The sequence below is a fragment of the Mauremys mutica genome, chromosome 14 (genome assembly GCF_020497125.1).
Source record: "Mauremys mutica isolate MM-2020 ecotype Southern chromosome 14, ASM2049712v1, whole genome shotgun sequence".
NCBI lineage: Eukaryota > Metazoa > Chordata > Testudines > Geoemydidae > Mauremys > Mauremys mutica.
Genome location: NC_059085.1, coordinates 27,842,999 through 27,860,826, shown reverse-complemented (window position 1 = coordinate 27,860,826; position 17,828 = coordinate 27,842,999). Strand labels below are relative to the sequence as shown.

At 40.2% G+C, this 17,828-nt stretch overlaps 1 protein-coding gene across 2 annotated transcripts in view; it reads left to right on the top strand.

Moving 5' to 3' along the window:
- Nucleotides 1–17,828, top strand: part of PEPD (peptidase D) — a 227,212-nt gene that overhangs the window by 27,573 nt on the left and 181,811 nt on the right. For both annotated transcript variants that reach the window (XM_044987795.1, XM_044987794.1), the window contains exons 4-6: nt 7,616–7,679; nt 11,282–11,329; nt 12,987–13,048. In XM_044987795.1, coding sequence (XP_044843730.1) covers nt 7,616–7,679; nt 11,282–11,329; nt 12,987–13,048 — 174 coding nt within the window. The remainder of the gene's footprint in view (nt 1–7,615; nt 7,680–11,281; nt 11,330–12,986; nt 13,049–17,828) is intronic.

Genomic DNA, 17,828 nt, shown 5'->3' with positions numbered 1-17,828 from the left:
TTTGAGAAAGGCTGGTCTCCTCTGTGAAATCTGTATAGTATACGGTAAAAGCACACAAAAAAGATCAGATTTCACAGGGGAGAACAGATTTCATGGTCCATGATGCATTTTTCATGGCCATGAATTTGGTAGGGTCCTAAGTATGACCTCCAGATCCCTTTCTGCAATTGTCCTTCCTAGGCAGTCATTTGCATTTTGTATGTGTGCAGTTCATTGTTCCTTCCTAAGTGAAGTACTTTGCATTTGTCCTTATTGAATTTCATCCTGTTTACTTCAGACCATTTCTCCAGTTTGTCCAGATCATTTTGAATTTTAATCCTATCCTCCAAAACACTTGCTTAAATTGGAGGCTCCACCCAGCTTGGTATCATCCTCAAACTTTGTAAGTGTACTCTCTATGCCATTATTTAAATAATTGGTGACTATAATGAACAGAACCGACTCCAGCACCGATTCCTGAGGGGCCTCCCTTGATATGCCCTTCCAGCTTGACTGTGAACGACTGAAACTACTCTCTGGGAACCGTTTTCCAACCAGTTCTGCACCCACCTTAGAGTAAATCCATCTAGGTTGTATTTCCCTAGTTTGTTTATGAGAAGGTCATGCAAGATAGTATCAAATATCCTAAATCTCTTAAGATTTGAAGTTGTTTTGAAATATTGTGCAATGTAGTCAAGTGTAGCTTTAAAGTAGTTTTAATCAATGGAATCAAGGTTTTATTGGGTTTCAAGATAGAAAACACAGGACAGTTAATAGAACTGCTAAGATAAGTTTGTGATATTTGGTTATGTCCATACAACTATTTAAAGTAACTGAAACAATAAACAAAATCTAGTGGTATATTTGTAGATATACTGTTAGATCTATTTCCCTGATGGAAAAATAGAGAGAAGTTATGTCTACTTCAAGGGGTCATGGGATGGACTTTCTCACCCCAGTGCCAAAAGTCCCATTGACTTCAGTGGGGCCAGGCTTTAGCTCTGGGTTACTGATTCCTACTCCACTGATTTAAACACTACCCCACATACAATTATGAATTTAGTTGGGCTGGATGAGAAGTATAGAAGCAAGTAAAACTTGAAATTTATACTAAATGAATGTCTAGTCATTCCGAATACTATCTGCTAGAATTCTAGCAAATTTCTAATGCTGGCTCGCTATACCCACTCTTCTGATGGTAGTTCTTGTGAGTGAGCTGTCAGGGATGGAAACTGGGGTGTGACTTTTTTTTTTTTAAGTACTTTCTTGTAATTTAGGATCTGATATGACTTGTATCCAGTTTCTTTACCACAAAAACCCTCCTTCTCATCATCTCTCTTCCCTTTAGGCCATGTCTACACTACAAAGTTAAGTCAACTTCAAGTAAGTTGACATTGAGCCTCCAATTTAAGCAAGTCAATGTTGTGTGTCCACACTATACTCATTGTGTTGGCAGAGTGCATCCTCACTAGCAGGGCTTGCATTGGCGCACGGAGCACTGCACTGTGGGTAGCTGTCTCACAGTGCACGTAGCTGAGTGGAATTTTGGGTTGGGCTTGCAATGCATTATGGGACCAAAACATTTGCGTGGGTAATTATGAGAAGATGGCGTTAGCCTCCCGTGATGCACTTACCTCCGTCCCTCCATCCCTGAAGTCAATGGCAAACAAACCAAGCCTTTTTTCGTAAGCCTGGGTTACCTGCGCAGACGCCATAGCACGATGAATATGGACCCCGCTCAGCTGTATGATGATGATGTTGTTGTTGTTGTTGTTGTGAGCATTACAAACACCTTGTGCCTTATCCTGCAGTATTTACACAGCCGATACAGAAGCCTCTGCACGGAACAATGATTTTTTTTGTGTGTGTGTGAGAAACTCGTGATATTTGTTGTGTTTTAAAGTCCCAGCTGCTGAAATAAAGAAATTGAATGAGAATCTGAGCTTTCATTAAAAAATATACGTTTTTCTTTGAGTGCTTGCTCATGTCCATTCCATGTTAGTGTGTGTGCGCTGCGTGCACCATTGCTGGAGATTTCCCCCTCAGTAGTATTTGTCGGGCTGGCTCTAGCACCCTCTGCTGCCACATGCTTATGCACCGGTATAAGGGGCACTGCCAGCTACCCACCCTTTCAATTCCTTCAACCCGCCCATGGTGGCTGCTGAAACAGCTTCTCTTGCTTTAGCAAGGCTTCTTTTCAGTGATTTTGTATTCTGTTTCATAGTTCGTTAGTTTCAAATATAGATGTGTGTGTGTATAATATATATAATATTGTAGATCATGTTAGTGTAAATAGTTAGAACGCCCTCTCTCCTGTCATCCCAGGGCTCTCTTTGCCTTTGGGGCTGAGCATGCCCTGGTCTCCAGGGTTCAAACCTTGCGCTACATGTGGCAAATCTGTGCCCGTGAGTGATCCATGTTCCAGTTGTCTGAAATGTTTGGGAGAAACTTACATGAGAGACTGTTGTCAGATTTGTTGGGACTTTAAAGCCTGAACAAAAAAGAATAGAGAGATAAGACTGAAAGCTATCGTAATGGAAGCGGCTCTCGGACCAGCCTCCGAGCCAAGCTGTTCTGATTCTGCACCGAGCACTTTGCCCTTGGTATGAAGTGCTCCTCTAACACCGTGCACTTCCCACCACCATTGCCTATCTCCAGTGCCAAAGAAGAAGCAGAAAAAACAGTGCGCTGACAGAGGGTGCTCATCAGTGCAGAAGAAAGACAGACATGGTGAAGTCAGTGAAGTGCGACCTGTGCTGGGCCACTCTTCCACTCACGGTCTTGACTCCTCCCAGAGCACTGAGTCTGGTGTGGTATGCTCTGCCGAAGCCCTGAAGCCACTGCAGCACCAGCAGATTGACGGTACCGTCCACTCCAGAGGCCTTTACAGCGGCCAGGGACTTACTGACAGTCTGGGTTCCACCAACTCCCGCTACCTCCTCAGGCTCCCCAACCATCACCCCAGCCCCCCATTGTCCCAGGCCCCAAACACTTACTGGAGGCTGTGGGCAAGGAAGGGATGGGACTCAGCAGGTTTCACACACCCCCTTTCACAGATCTCTGCAGCCAGCCCAGCTTCCCTGCTCTGGGCACCATCTAGTGGGGCTCAGTGAGAGCACTAGCTGCAGTGCCTTTCCCAGGCATGTCTCTTCAGCTGTGCTCAGCCCAACTCCCGCCCTGGTAGAAATGGGGGAGGATGGGCTTGGGGGAGGGAATCACAGATCGGGGGCTGTGATAGAAGTTGCAGGTGGTTGCGGAGATGATTACTGGGGGTGCGGGTGCCCCCGTGCATGCCCCAGTGTGCACGCCCCCGTGTGGCACTTAAACCTGGTTCTGTCAAGGCTCACTTGTCCTCCCTTCAAACCACTAGCATTGTGCCCTCTACTGCTTCTCTCTTGGAAGGTTGGGAGAGTGGTTTGAGCATTGGCCTTCTAAACCCAGGGTTGTGAATTCAATCCTTGAGGGGACCATTTAGAGATCTGGGGCAAAAATCTGTCTGGGGATTAGCCCAGCTTTAAAGAGGGGGTTGGACTAGATGACCTCCTGAGGTCTCTTCCAACCCTGATATTCTATGATTCTTCCTGGTTGAGATAACCTCAGCCAGAAATAACACTGAAATCAAGGCCCTTACCACCATACATGATCTTCTTCAAGGATAAAGTCTAGTTGCCTTCCTGCCAAAGGTGGTTTTGCAGTTTCCTAGGAACCAGGCCATTTTCCAGCCAGCCTTCTTCCTGAAGCATCACAAGAACTCAGAAGAATAGCAGCTTCATTCATTGGATGTTAGGTGTACCCTCATCTTCTAGGACTAAATCCTTTCACAAATCCATGCAACTCTTTAGCAGAAGCAGAAAGGATGAAAGGACTTCCAGTGTCAGCCCAGAGGATCTAATCCTGGATAACCTCCTGCATTTGGGCATGTTATGAGCAGGCAAATGTCCTACCTCTGGCCATGATAACTGTTCACTTCACAAGAGCTCAGGCATCTTCAGCAGCGTTCCTTATGCAAGTTCCAATCCAAGACATCTGCAGGGTCACAACTTGGTCATGGGTGAATATCTTTACCTACACCATCATCCAACAGGCTCGAGACAACACTAGGTTTGGAAGGGCAGTGTTGCAGTCAGCATGTCCGTGAACTCTAAGCCGACCTTCTGAGGTACTGCTTGTTAGCTGCTTAATGTGGAATGGACATGAGCAAGCACTTGAAGAAAAAAAACGTTTACTAATATGTTATAACTGTTCTTTGAGATGTGTTACTCATGTCCATTCCATGATCTACCCTCCTACCCTTCTGTTGGAGTTGGCTGGCAAGAAGGAACTGAGAGGCTATGTGTCTGGTGGTGCCTCTAATAGTGGTGCCTAAGCTCATGGCACAAGAGGGTACTAGAGCTGGCCCGACAGATATCACTGAGGGAAAAATCTCCAGCAACAGTGCATATAGACCTAATGTGGAATGGACATAAGCAACACATCTCAAAGAACAATAGTTATGAAAGATTAGTAACTGTTGTTTCTAGCCCTCAGGGTTGTCAAAAAAAGCATGAAAACATGAACCAAGTGCACCCTAAAAGCTTAGTATCCAGATGGCACATTAAAAGGACCCCCAATTTATTTTAAAATATCCTGAGGTCAACTGCTGAAATGTCTTTTGAATAATAATAATAATAACTGAATTGTGCAAATTACTAGAGTGTCTAGAGTGTGAGCTATAGAATTACATGGAACAGAGTCTGGTAATTTCTTATGTTGGGCACACTGTCCTGTATGTGTTCTTACCATCCTTGCTTAGCTGCTGATTCTAAAAATCCTGGGCAAAAGAAATATTTTTACCTAAAGTCTTCTGAATATCCTTTCATAATAGGTTATTTCTTCTTTTATTACTCATTGGTTAGGGGAGAGTAGATCCAATAGTACTGGAATCATATCTTCCACTCAGGTAATCCTTCTAATTAATTTATGACTTGCTCAATTTTTTTTCTTGTAATGCTCTATAGCGATTGAGCCGAAGTTTGAAACCGGCAGTCCACAACAGTATTTCAAAACAGCTGAAAACAGTAAATGCTTAGCTTAGCCTAGCTACCTCAGAGTTACAAAGATGAGTATTTCTCAACACAAATAAAATTTTAAACGTATTTGAAAATAAATCTAATTGCAAATAACATGCTGCTGGTCAGCATCCTGTGAAGTGTCATTCCCTGTGATTTTGACAGTGTATAACTTTAACTTCCTTTGCGTTTGTTAGTCAAAAATGAAATCTAAAACCTGTCTCTGTAAAGGAAATTTACATCGATGTAACTATATCAATGTAGTGGCACTGATGCATAACCCCTGTGTGTCCGTGCTGCTCCTGCACCAAGAGGGGTTTACCCCAGTGCCGTTTGCCTCAGTATGTTACTGAATTAATCTGATCCCCTGCTTTGCAGCACATCTACATTAGGGGTTTACATTAGGGTAACTTGGTCAATGTAGTTACACTGCCATGAATTTCCTTGGCTGGGATTCCAGATGTGTAGTGGGTGGAATGGGGAGGAGTTGGAGTTTAGTGAATAGCAGTACTTTTGGGGAGGAAGGGAATAGTATGTAGAATGGCAAGGGAGAAACTGGAGGAGTTGGCATGGGCGTGGATATAAAAGGCTTCAGCTGGGTGACTGTCATGGAGAGGCTAAGCAGCTAGGTGGCATAAAGTCATCTTTGCCCCCACTTCCCCCTGAGAATTTTTGCTGTCTCTTGTGTGGAGCAGCAGTTTGCTTTACTGTAGAGCAGTGGTGGGCAACCTGTCCCATGGACCGCAATCAGATTACCCTGATGTGCCACATTTTGCTGACGTTGACTGTCCACAGGCACGGCCCTGTGCAACTTCCAATGGCTGCAGTTCACTGTTCCTGGCCAGTGGTGCAGCGGGAAGTGGCAGGCCGCAGATTGCCCACCACTGCTGTATAGTGTCTGCCTAGAACCTTCTTCATGCCCCTTGTGCCTGTCTTTCTGCTTTAGAACAGGGCAGTTCCTCACATATAATCCATTGGGAGCCTTGATTTTGGGGAGAGGTGAGGATACTTCACTCTTCAGTGTGGAGTATAGAATAGCTAGAAGGGAGAAGTAAGGCAGAGAAAGGAGAAGTAACTAAGGCAGAGCCTTAAACATTCCAGACAGGAGCCAACTCCTTATACCAAGCAGAGTCTAAATGCAGTGAAGCAGGAGGCAGTGCAGCTGTGGCACATAATCCTGAAAATTTGTCCTGGAATAATTAAATCCAACCGATGAGGGTGGGGGTATTTTAAATATGACCTGTTTCAGTGACTTCATTTTGCTACAATAAAACAGAAAAAAGTGAACTAAGTATTGATGATTTTAGAAAAGATTAGAGAGAGGAAAGAGAAGCTCACTCTTCAAAAGAAAGTTTCACAGTATGTGAGAGAATACCTTGGGAGTGAATTATCAGCAATTTCCCATAGACCACACAATAGTAAAGGAGAATTTACTGATCAAAGGACAAAAAAAAGTTTTCAAAAATAGAAGAGCCAGTATACTATAGGATCTGACCTACTCTGACTTAAATTGTTCTAAATGAAAGGAATAAAACCCAGCACATTTGTGAGCATAATATAGGAATTACTTGCATATCATCAGGAACAATTCTCAGCTTTGCTTTGAACAATGCAGGAGGACATAAATGATAATTTGGAGGCACTGCAGTGGAGCTTAAACAACAGTGACCATAAGTTAGCTGGGTCCATAGTTAGGGTTTAACTGTTAAATAGAGCCAAAATTATAAATGTTAAATTTATTCCCAACATTGTTGGAATATTAAATTACTCAAATATTTGAGGAATGAGGGGAAAAGAAACCTTGCTAATGAATGCAGAGTATGCAAAGACCTCTGAGGTAAAAGAGTTATAAAACGTTAAGTATAGAAAGGGACTAGAATTCGAGTTATGTTTAAATAAAATGTTAAAAATTTCTGCAAAAGAAGGCAAGATAAATAATGTATTTTTCTATACCTCACAAACATTAATGAGAAGAGGCCATGGGGGAGGATCACTTAAAGGAGTATTGTGATTTTAAAAGTTTTTCTTCTGTTATCAGTAATTCCTCCATTTATTAGACTGGCAAAAAACCCTCCCACAAATTTTACATCTGATTTGTGGTGATTACTTTCTGCATGAAAATGGACTAATCTTTCCTTTTGCAGGTGAGGGTGGGAAGGGACATGATTTAGAACTTACTTATTGATTCATCACTAGGACTCATCAGTTAGTGAAAAACTCACTTGCACCAAGTTGTTTCCATGCCTTTTGAAAATTTGGACACAAATGAGTGTGGCACAATTCACAACTCTAACAAGGAGGATTTCTCTGGGAATACAGGACATTTTAGATTGGAGAAGACTAAGAAGTCTAAGTTTCAGACATGGACTAGGTCAAAACCTTAAAGTAATGTAACCATAGTAAATTTTGTTATGAGCTATTGTACTGAAACATCAGTGTTTATTAACGTTATTATTCTTGATTTGTTTATATCTATGATGGTACTGTTGTGCTAATAACCCGGGCACTGTGTCATTTTTCAAAACCTAAACTATTTAATTTTATAACATGGCTAACACCAAGTATTGTATTTTTATTGTATTCTAAAGGATTCATCCTCCCGAATATTTCAGGAAGAAATATGCTGTGGATGAAGTACACTATAAAGATGAGGTGAGTGTCTGCTTTACCTAATATTTTTCCCGATGATTACAAAATTAATGGTGGTTCTGAAAGTATGGCAGTAACTTTCTACAAAAAACCTTGTTCCACTAAATATGTTGTCTTCATTTCCTAATTAATTAGTCCTACTTCCAGTTCCCGAATAATGACATTTGTTTTATAAACTTTTCTAAAACTCTATAAAATATGATGCTGCTGTCTTACTGCATTGTACATTGAGACCAATTCAGTGACACTTTTTTTAATATTCTCTGTATTTAATAAAAAGGTTCATTGGGCATGATTCTGAAGGGACCTGTGAGGAAAACACAGACAAATTGCCTGACAATGGGCTAGCAGTGCCTCCTTGCCCCTTAGAAGCTTGCAACCGGGAAATGGTTCCAAATGCTTAATCAGTAAACATAAACTTTCCTCTTTACCTCTAGTTCATAAAATGTATTAAATTTTCATTAGCTGTTTGAATGTAAAATATTTTAATTTTTCATTTAATTATTTATTCAAATATTACTTTCTCTTGTATTTTTAAATATGGGTATTAATTGCACACTTAAGGTTCTCTTTGCATAGTTGTTTTTGAGCAGATGTTATGGTTTTGTGCACCTGGCTAGTTTATTTTTTTTTTCAGTAGGAAAGCTCAGCAGGATTATGGCAGCATGTTTGCCAAACTCTGTGGTGAGTCTTATGGAGAGCAGCTTAAAAAGGAAGATCTTGCTATTTCTGTCCCCTGCAGGATGCTAACCTGACTTGCCAGACCCAAAATCTTATTTTTACCAGCTGTGGAGATAGTTTCATTTCATCTTCATATTGAAATGATCTCTAAACTGTGGTTGTGCTAGTGTATTTCCTTAACTGTGGGTTGAGGAAGCTGTGAAGAGATTGCTGCTTGACGCATTTGGGTTGGAATCATAGTTTCTTGTTATCAGACTTGATGTGTAGAATACAGAAGTACAGAATACAGAAGTCAAGGCAAGCAATTGCAAGTAGGAACACATGCTTCTACAAGAATCACATTTATTGACATTTGCTGTGCAGTCTCCTATCAATAAATGCTATTATCATGTATCTTTATATTGTCTCAGTGTTTAAAATTTTACCCAGGAAGGAATGTGGATCTCTATAATTTTGGTTAATTTGTAAGCCCATGTATCGACATTTTTCTCCCTGGAGTATGCCATCCTAAGTCATAAGACAATGAAGTTTTGCAGTATTGTATTTCTCTGCAATATGAACCTGTCTGTATTTGACAAAATTGCCAGGTAATAGGTTAGCCGAGTCAGAATGGCCTGTAGGAACTCTGTGACAGTACATTGTATATACATTAAATAAACAACATTCAAGAACGCTTTAGCTTTTTAACTTCTATGCTTAGAAAGGAAAAGCGGCTTATATGAAAATTCTCCAGTCCTTTCGAAGGTTAGCTCTCCCTTTGTTCATGTATTTATTTAGTCAGTTAGTATGTACATATTTTGAGATATTCCTGGATTATGCAAGCAGTCTTTCATTTTTCAAAGACTTTGGATACAATGCTTGCCCATTCTACTAGGATCGTACACTTCCCCAATGTCAAGGCATTAGGGGCCTGATTTGCAAAGGTATTTAGACAGTAAAAGATGTAGATAAGTACCTAACTTGCTTAGGCATTTCTGGAAATCCCACTAGGTGCCTTACTCTCATTAGGTGCCTCTGTAAATTCCACTAGACCTGTAAATACCTTTGTAAAATGACTCTAGACAGTGGCATTGGAACAGTTTTTAATAGTGGAGGTGCTGAAAGCCAATGAACAAAACTGTAAACCCTGTGTATATATAATGGAAACCACTTCAAGCCAGGAGGTGCTGCCGCGCCTCCAGCACCCTTAGTTCCAGCACCCCGACACCTTGGTTATCCACTGTTTTAGCATCTTTGACTTGAATTCATTGATTGAGCATCTGTACCGATTCTTCAATGATGGATACTGCTGGAAAGTGGGTAATAGTCACAGTATCTCATCAAGGTTAGAAAATACAAAAGATCTATAAAAGACATTGCAGTATTGATATGTAATGTACTTGTGACTATGCATTTAGTTTTTCACTTCATGTGATGTGTGTTATTGGAGCAAACTGGTAAGAAGTTGATGCTAATTTGGTGAAATATCCTCGTCCTAGTTATGTGATTCATTTATTGGATCAATGAATGCATATCTCATCACCTACATCTGTGCAGCCATATTAAAAGTATACCTGTCTGTGACCCCAATGTTCTCTTCTCAAATAGGTGGTAGGGTAAGAATTGACTTTAATATAAAGGCAGACTAGTGAGATGGCTGATAAATATTGTGTGTTTCACATTTCCTCTTAAACAGTCAGGAAACCAGGCTTATTGAGAAATGTTGGCCTCGGTGTGAAACAAACCCAGGGCATTTAACTGTGACTGTTCTTATAGAACCAGTAGAATCCCAGCGATATCTAGTCTTGGGAAATGTGGCTATTGAGTTGACATAAGCTATTCTGTGATGGAAGGCAATCTATGGAAATAACAATACTGTATTTTACTTCAATTTCTTGTGGCATACAAATGGAACAAGTTGAAGAGTTTAAGCTTTTAATCACACTCAGTGGAAATGAAAGACCTATTGTAGCCTCAATTTATAAATGTGTCAAAGATGCTAAAGGAAGTTGGGATATTGTAGAGAAGTTTTAATCAAGAAAAGATGACTCAGTGAGAATAACTGTAAATATTCAGCACATGATAATGTAATAACATTAATGCATACTGTGTTTTTATATGTAGTAGCACACATCTTTTCCTGCTGTAATTCCTGATTTCCATGTCCTATTATGTGGGTCTTCATAGAAAAAACCCTTCTCAGCTCTCGCACATTTCCTCTCTAAATAATGGCAGTAGATTTAATCTTGCAATGCAGTTGTTGCATGTGTCTTAAAAGGACACCAACTTAACATGTTCAGACAGAAGGGTGGGTTTTTTTAATGGCTCTTTTAACAAGTGACACAAGGTTACTGAATCTGAAAGAGATCAGAGAAATGTTTCTCTTTTCCAGTTTGTTTACTTCGTGCACTTGACAGCACTTTGAATATAGGGAGTATCACTGTTTCCTCCATCAGCTAGTTAGTCCATTTCCCCTGCCTGCATAGGTCTTTCGCACAGCAACATGGGGGATGGAAGAAAAACTTTTTTTTAATCACAAAGTTTGTCAGGAAGGTTTAGGGCCTGAAACTACTTCATCATTTTTGTTGACTATATTTCTGATTCATGATATTTGTTTAATTGTTATAGAATCAATTTTGGATGTGACCTATTATAAGTCAGATGAGATTAGTCATGCTACTTTGGCTGTGTTCTGGTGTTTAACCTTTTTTTATTGTATCTCTTTTACAGCAAAAGGTTTTTTTGATTGATACTTTTCACCAGTTGTATTGCTGCCTTTGCCTAACAAGCAGAACATATGAGGTGACTTCTTTTAGCAGGCTTGAAATGTTAGTACGTTTCTAAGGTTAACACATATAACATTGACAAGAAGCAAATTGTCCATAATAAAATCTTGATGTGGATAGGAAAAAAAATGTACTGTAACTGCAATCCTGTTCTTTTAGATAACCAGTGTCTTGGCTTCAAAGAAACCCTCAGTTCTTCTTACATTGGTAAGTCATATTTGTCATTCTTGGAGAATACTTATCCAGTTGCTCTTCAGTAAACAGATGAATTAATTTAAAAACAGATGAATTTAATTTTAATCTGAGATGTCTGCTCATTATGTATCCTCTTTGTCCCTTCTCCATCCCACAGGCTAATGTCACCATTCTCCAGTTTAAAGTCAGCCATCTTTGTATAGTTGACTAGCCTTTCTCCTCTCTCCTCACATTCAGTCAGTGAGTTGCTAAATCCTGTCCCTTCTTCCCTGTGTCCTACTACCAAAACTCTTATCCATGTGGTAGTTTCACACTTAATTTACAGGAAACCCACTTGACACCCACATCGCCTCCCTCAAGTCCATTCCAAATGCTGCAAAATCACATCCTGCTTTCCCATTGTTCTGACCACATCACTTGCATCTTTGAAACCGGCGACTGGCGCTTAGAGAAATTAAAGTACTGCCTTTGTGTATGACGAGGCGGGGGCTCAGGGCAGTTTTCTTTCAGTAGTATGAGAATGGGATCAAGTTACTATCTAGATCCTACTTTAGATTACAACGTAACCTTCACACAACTCCAAGGTGGGAGGGTAGAGTTACAGTGCTTTTCACCCCTCACCCACTTCTTCCCAGGGTAAAGTGTGATGGTGATTCGAGCTGTCCTTTCCCCTTCTTCAGCTTTCCAATATTCTGTTGGGACTGGTACATGTCTGTCATTATTTGTCTGTTTTTATGGAGGTTGAGCAACTCCCTTTCTGCTGGGTCCGTTTCACTCAAAACTTCCTACTTCTCTGAGCTGCTTTCCCTCCCTGAGCTCTGGAGGAATGCTGATCCAAAGTACATTCTTTGCTTAGTTCAGCAGAAGTCCTGCACTTGTGCCTCTCCTCCTTTGGTCTTGGAAAGGCAGTGCTGCTCTGTGTGATTTCCCCACAAACCTAGACACGTCAGCAGTGCTGTGTAGCAACCAGAATGGTGTCTTTCATGCTTCTTGTGTGAATGGCAAGCTGTAGGAGAGAGGCACTCCAATTTATGGAACAAGAGTTGTCAAGGCAGTATGGAATTACTTCTTTCCAAGGAAGTGTGTGTTAAAACATCTTAATACAGTTCTTATTCTACTCCCACCCATTACCGTCTTGTTTACAGGACAAACCTCTTTTGCCCTTTGCTCCCGCACCCCCCCCCCCCCAAAAATTGCTACCAAGCTATTTTAGAAAAGAGAAGTTTAGGCCTGCTTTTCGAGGCAACATGTGTCAACTTGAGTTCCATCTGTCTCTTCAGTAATGAATAATTATTTATACACCTCTATCCCGATATAACGTGACACGATATAACACGAATTCGGCTATAACATGGTAAAGCAGTGCTCCGGGGGGGCGGGGCTGCATGCTCCGGCAGATCAAAGCAAGTTCGATATAACGCGCTTTCACCTATAATGTGTTAAGATTTTTTGGCTCCCGAGGACAGCGTTATATCGGGGTAGAGGTGTATGTGTCTAAATGTGAGCAGGTAACCTTGTTTTTACCTCTTACTGATTTTATGCAATCATTCACATTATTTTTACAAGTAAGCTTTCTAAAAGACCTTAAGTAATGGGTTCTGTCAATGAATTTATTTTAAAATACTTGTCTTTAGTACACAATGATAGTTCTTTTCATCTTCCCCTCCAGCGTGGTGTTAATACTGATAGTGGAAACATCTCCAGGGAAGCTTCATTTGAAGGAATCAGCCAGTAAGTGTCTATTGAGGTGGTTTTTATACATTAATTAAATTGTTGGATAATTATTAATAATGTTATACTGGTTTTATACTTCAGATTAAATCACCATGGTTTTTGCTCATGATAAATTATAAAATGTTAATATATAAGCAAGAGACTATATGAGCTACACTTTCATTGAAATCCAGAGATTTGATTTGCACTTCTAATGACTTAAGGGTATGTCTACACAGGAATTAGCCATCCATGGCTGGCCTTTGCCAGCCAATTCAGGCCCATGGGCTCCAGCCTTGGGTTATGGGGCTGTTTCATTGCTGGGTTGACTTCTGGGCTTGGGCTGGAGCCTGAGCTTTGGACCCATCCCGAGCCCAGAAGTCTACATAGCAATGAACCAGCTCTGCAGCCCAAGCCCTGTGAACCTGAGTTGGCTGGCACAGGCGAGCCATGAGTGTCTAGTTCCTGTGTAGACAGATCCTTAATTTTCCATTTATTTGGTTGTTTGGAAATCTCTTTCAATCTGTGTTAGCAACAGCAAAGATATGTACATATGTTTCTTTTTAGATTACTTGTACATTAAAGGAAAAAAACTTAAATTCCTTGGCAGTGAATATTTGAATTTTACAATATGTGAAAAACAAACTTAAAATAACTTATACTATATGGCTACCATACTTTATCCTCTTATATACAATACTTTGTCTGCAAAGGATTCTGGAATGTCCACTCTTCTAAAAAGACACTATGTAATACAAGGGAAGGCAACCTATGGCACACGTGCCAAAGGCGGCACGCAAGCTGATTTTCAGTGGCACTCTCACTGCCTGGGTCCTGGCCACCGGTCCGGGGGGCTCTGCATTTTAATTTAATTTTAAATGTAGCTTCTTAAACATTTTAAAAACCTTATTTACTTTACATACAACAATAGTTTAGTTATATATTATAGACTTATAAAAAGAGGCCTTCTAAAAACGTTAAAATATATTACTGGCACATGAAACCTTAAATTAGAGTGAATAAATGAAGACTCAGCACACTACTTCTGAAAGGTTGCCGACCCCGATGTAATATTTCTGCATAGAAGTGACCTTTTGAGGGCAATTCATAGACTTTCAGATTTAATTCCTTTAAAAAAAGTTTGCTGCCAGTGGAAAAAGTGCTCCTAGATGCAATTGTGTGAAATGGTAATTAACAAGGATAACAATTGCTTATTTCCTAGAGCAATCCTACATGAGAGAGGTTTATGCTATAATATGAAGAAGATGGTCTGAATTTTGAATCAAATGCAATAGTCTGCTATAAATTGTGATATCCTAAGATTTGACCATCATCTATTTGGCTGAAAAATGGGGAGCGGGGACGAACACTGTCTGGAAGCCTATTCAAATTAATGCTCTCAGAGATAATGAGTGGGTGGCCTTTTTATGATCCCTGACACTAAGTCAGCCTGTTGTATTTTCCTCCATTCACCTTTCTGTCCACAGCAGATAACACTGTTACAGAGATGATAATACTGCATAGAATTTGTGGCTGTTGCCTGTAATTCTAGACACTCATTTTGCTAGGTCACATGAGCACACTTTCTCTTGGGATCGCCTCTCCTCTGTGTCAGATAATGAGATTTGGAATCTGATTGCTTAATTACTTTTGTTCTCTTCTATAACCTGACTGGAAACTTAACCAGTCTGTCACAATTAAGGACACTGGAAAATGGGCACCAAAAATTAAAGATTCTGTAGCTTTCAGGATCTTTCTGTGGAAAATAATGTAGAATATGACACTATTTTTGAGACATCTGCTCTTTCAGTTATTACACCAGTGTTCTATTCTGATGTGGCTGTCTCCTATTGCTTTCTTAGGCATCTTTGCCCCAAATTATCACAGTACAATCAAAAAAAAAAAAGGGTGGTGCTATTCTTCTGTTCACTTGCTTGAAGTTTTAATCTGAAAACCTGTTTGGAGATCATATTTATTTTAAATAACTTCTAGATCTTTTGTGTAGGAAACTTTAAAAAACTATAAATGTAACATATGTAATACAATACAAATATTTCTTTTATGTGACCTATATTCCTCTATAGATTAATTCAAATAAATGTTATAGTAACTGTGACGTAACATGGTGGTCCAAATTGGGTTGTGACAGCTAAAGTTGGGGGAGAGTGATTTTTTTTTCCTTCCAAAACTCTTGAAACTTGCACCAAAATAGACAAGAGGTGTGGAGTGACATCTCTGCTGACTGTTCCGTACCTCATTTACTTTGAAGGCATTCAGCATGTAAAGATGCATCGATCTCACTTTTCTTTAGAAATATGTAACGTTTAAGATACTGGATAGAAAAAAAAATACCAACAGTGCTTAAAAATCTCCAGTGTCTTCAACTGAGAAACAGCCAGCTAAAAGAGCTGTCTCTCTTCTCTTACATACCTATAAATCTATAAAGTAGCTGCACAATTTCTTAACCTTTGGTACTATGGCTCTTTTATTGTTGAAGTACTCTAGACCTGAACTTCAGTATACTACTTTTTATAACTGTTTCTTCAGTCAGCTCACCAATTTCTGAAGAAAGGATTACAGTAGTCATTTTGGCCTTGTCTCTTGTTTTAATCCTATACAAGTACCTTCCTGTTAGAACTGTTGGAAATGTTCTGATAGAACGCTTTTCCATCAGAAAAGGCCAATTTGTTGAAAGTGAACAATTCATGGAAATTTCGCTTTTGTTGACTCTTCAGATGAAAGTCACCCATTGGAAGCCTGTCTGGTTTCCTGCCAGTTCACTTGCCTGACTCCTCAGCAGCCTGCCATGGTTCTGGGGCAGCTCCACCATGCAGACTGCCCCAGAACTCAGAACCCCAGAGCCTGCAGATTTCTGGACCAGCTGCAGCCTGGGGAACCAGCTAGTCTGGGAGCCTGGCAGATTTGGGGGTTCTCAGTATCTAGTTACCCAGCTCCTCAGAAGGAAGCCTGGAAACCCAGGGAACAATCAGTGTTTCTAGGCTCCCTGCTTCAGACCTGGAAGTCCTGGGACAGGCAACTAGGGTCCCACCATGTGGACTGCTAGAGGGTCAAGGGATCCTAGGGTTTCCAGATTTCTGGGGCAGCTGGTTCCCTGAGCTGCCTGGTTCCTGCAGCCTACTGAGCCACCTCCCCTGAGACTCAGGAAGCCCAGGGAATCTGCTGCCCTGGGAGCCTGGCAGCTCTGTGTCTAGTCTCCCAGTTCCAGAGCAGGGATCCTGGAAGGCCTGAGAGTCCCAACTCAGAGCGGGTTCCAGGGGTCTATTGCTTCAGGGCAGGTGGCCCTGGAGTCTGGAAGCCTGGGGTTTCTTGGGCCCAGGGGATTTTCCATGAGAGGGCTGCCCTAGAGCTGTAGACCCTGGAACTCCAGGCAGCTGCTGACTGAAATTGATCTGATTCTTGTCAATGTCACAGATGCCCACCACTGAATAGCAACCGTGAGTGAAACTGACAAGAATCATACCCATTTCAGTCAGCAGCTGCTGGAGTCTTAGGGACTATATTTCATTTTGGAAACACTGTATGTAGGTACTTTAGAAACACACAATTTACAGAGATCCATTTTGTTGGAAATTTTGAAATACAGTATATTTTAATTGCAAATTGGAACAAAAACAAACATTAAAATGCTGAAATTTCCCATGATAAAGAAATTCTGAGTTTTGGCTTTCTGGGCATTAGGCCTGTAATAGTATAAGCTGAGTGCTATAAACGATCATAACTCTCTTCCAAATTTGGTGATTTAGCAGAATATGTTCTTTAGCTTACCACTGCAGTTCTGTGTTAAATAGCTTCACAGATATCTTCTGTAAACTTATTAAGTCTGCATGATGGTAGACCCAAATAAAGTGTGTTCAGCTTATTTGTTAACTATGTGAAAGGTAAAACAAGCATGGAGGGTTCCTTTAAGAAAACCTGCAGATTTGACCTGCTGTCTTACTATAATATATACCAGGGATAGGCAACCTATGGCATGCGAGCTGATTTTCAGTGGCACTCTCACTGCCCGGGTCCTGGCCACCAGTCCGGGGGGCTCTGCATTTTAATTTAATTTTAAATGAAGCTTCTTAAACATTTTAAAAACCTTATTTACTTTACATACAACAAAAGTTTAGTTATATATTATAGGCTTATAGAAAGAGGCCTTCTAAAAACATTAAAATGTATTACTGGCACGCGAAACCTTAAATTAGAGTGAATAAATGAAGACTCGGCACACCACTTCTGAAAGGTTGCCAACCCCTGATATATACACATCAATATATTAATTTAAAAAACACCCTAGATTTTAATCAGTTATATTTAGGATGTATTGTAGGTCATCAGATAATATAACAGGAGGTTCTAATTCCTTACCACACTATCTTTCTTGCTATACCAATAGAATTATTTGTAGATGCCAGTAGTCTTATAAATATATATCCTATCTCAAAATAATAGTAATATAAAAACTGGGGAAGAGGGGAGAAATCTGTTACCACACTCATTTCTCTTTTATCTTAACTCTCAAAACAGTGACTCCTTGAGAATTAACACATTCTATATGCATCTTGTCTTGTTCCTTATTAACTCCATTTATTTATTTATTTTGGCTGTATGAGCTAGATACACTAAATGCCTCATATGTTTTCAGTTTTCTCCATGACACATTTTATTATTTTTTTTATATGTGCTCATGGTCAACATGCATGGTGTTGGGTTTTTCATCTGTTATACTTCAGAGTTAGGTTTACAAACTAAATCATTCTGTTTGGAAAGTTCACATATTCTTCACATAAAG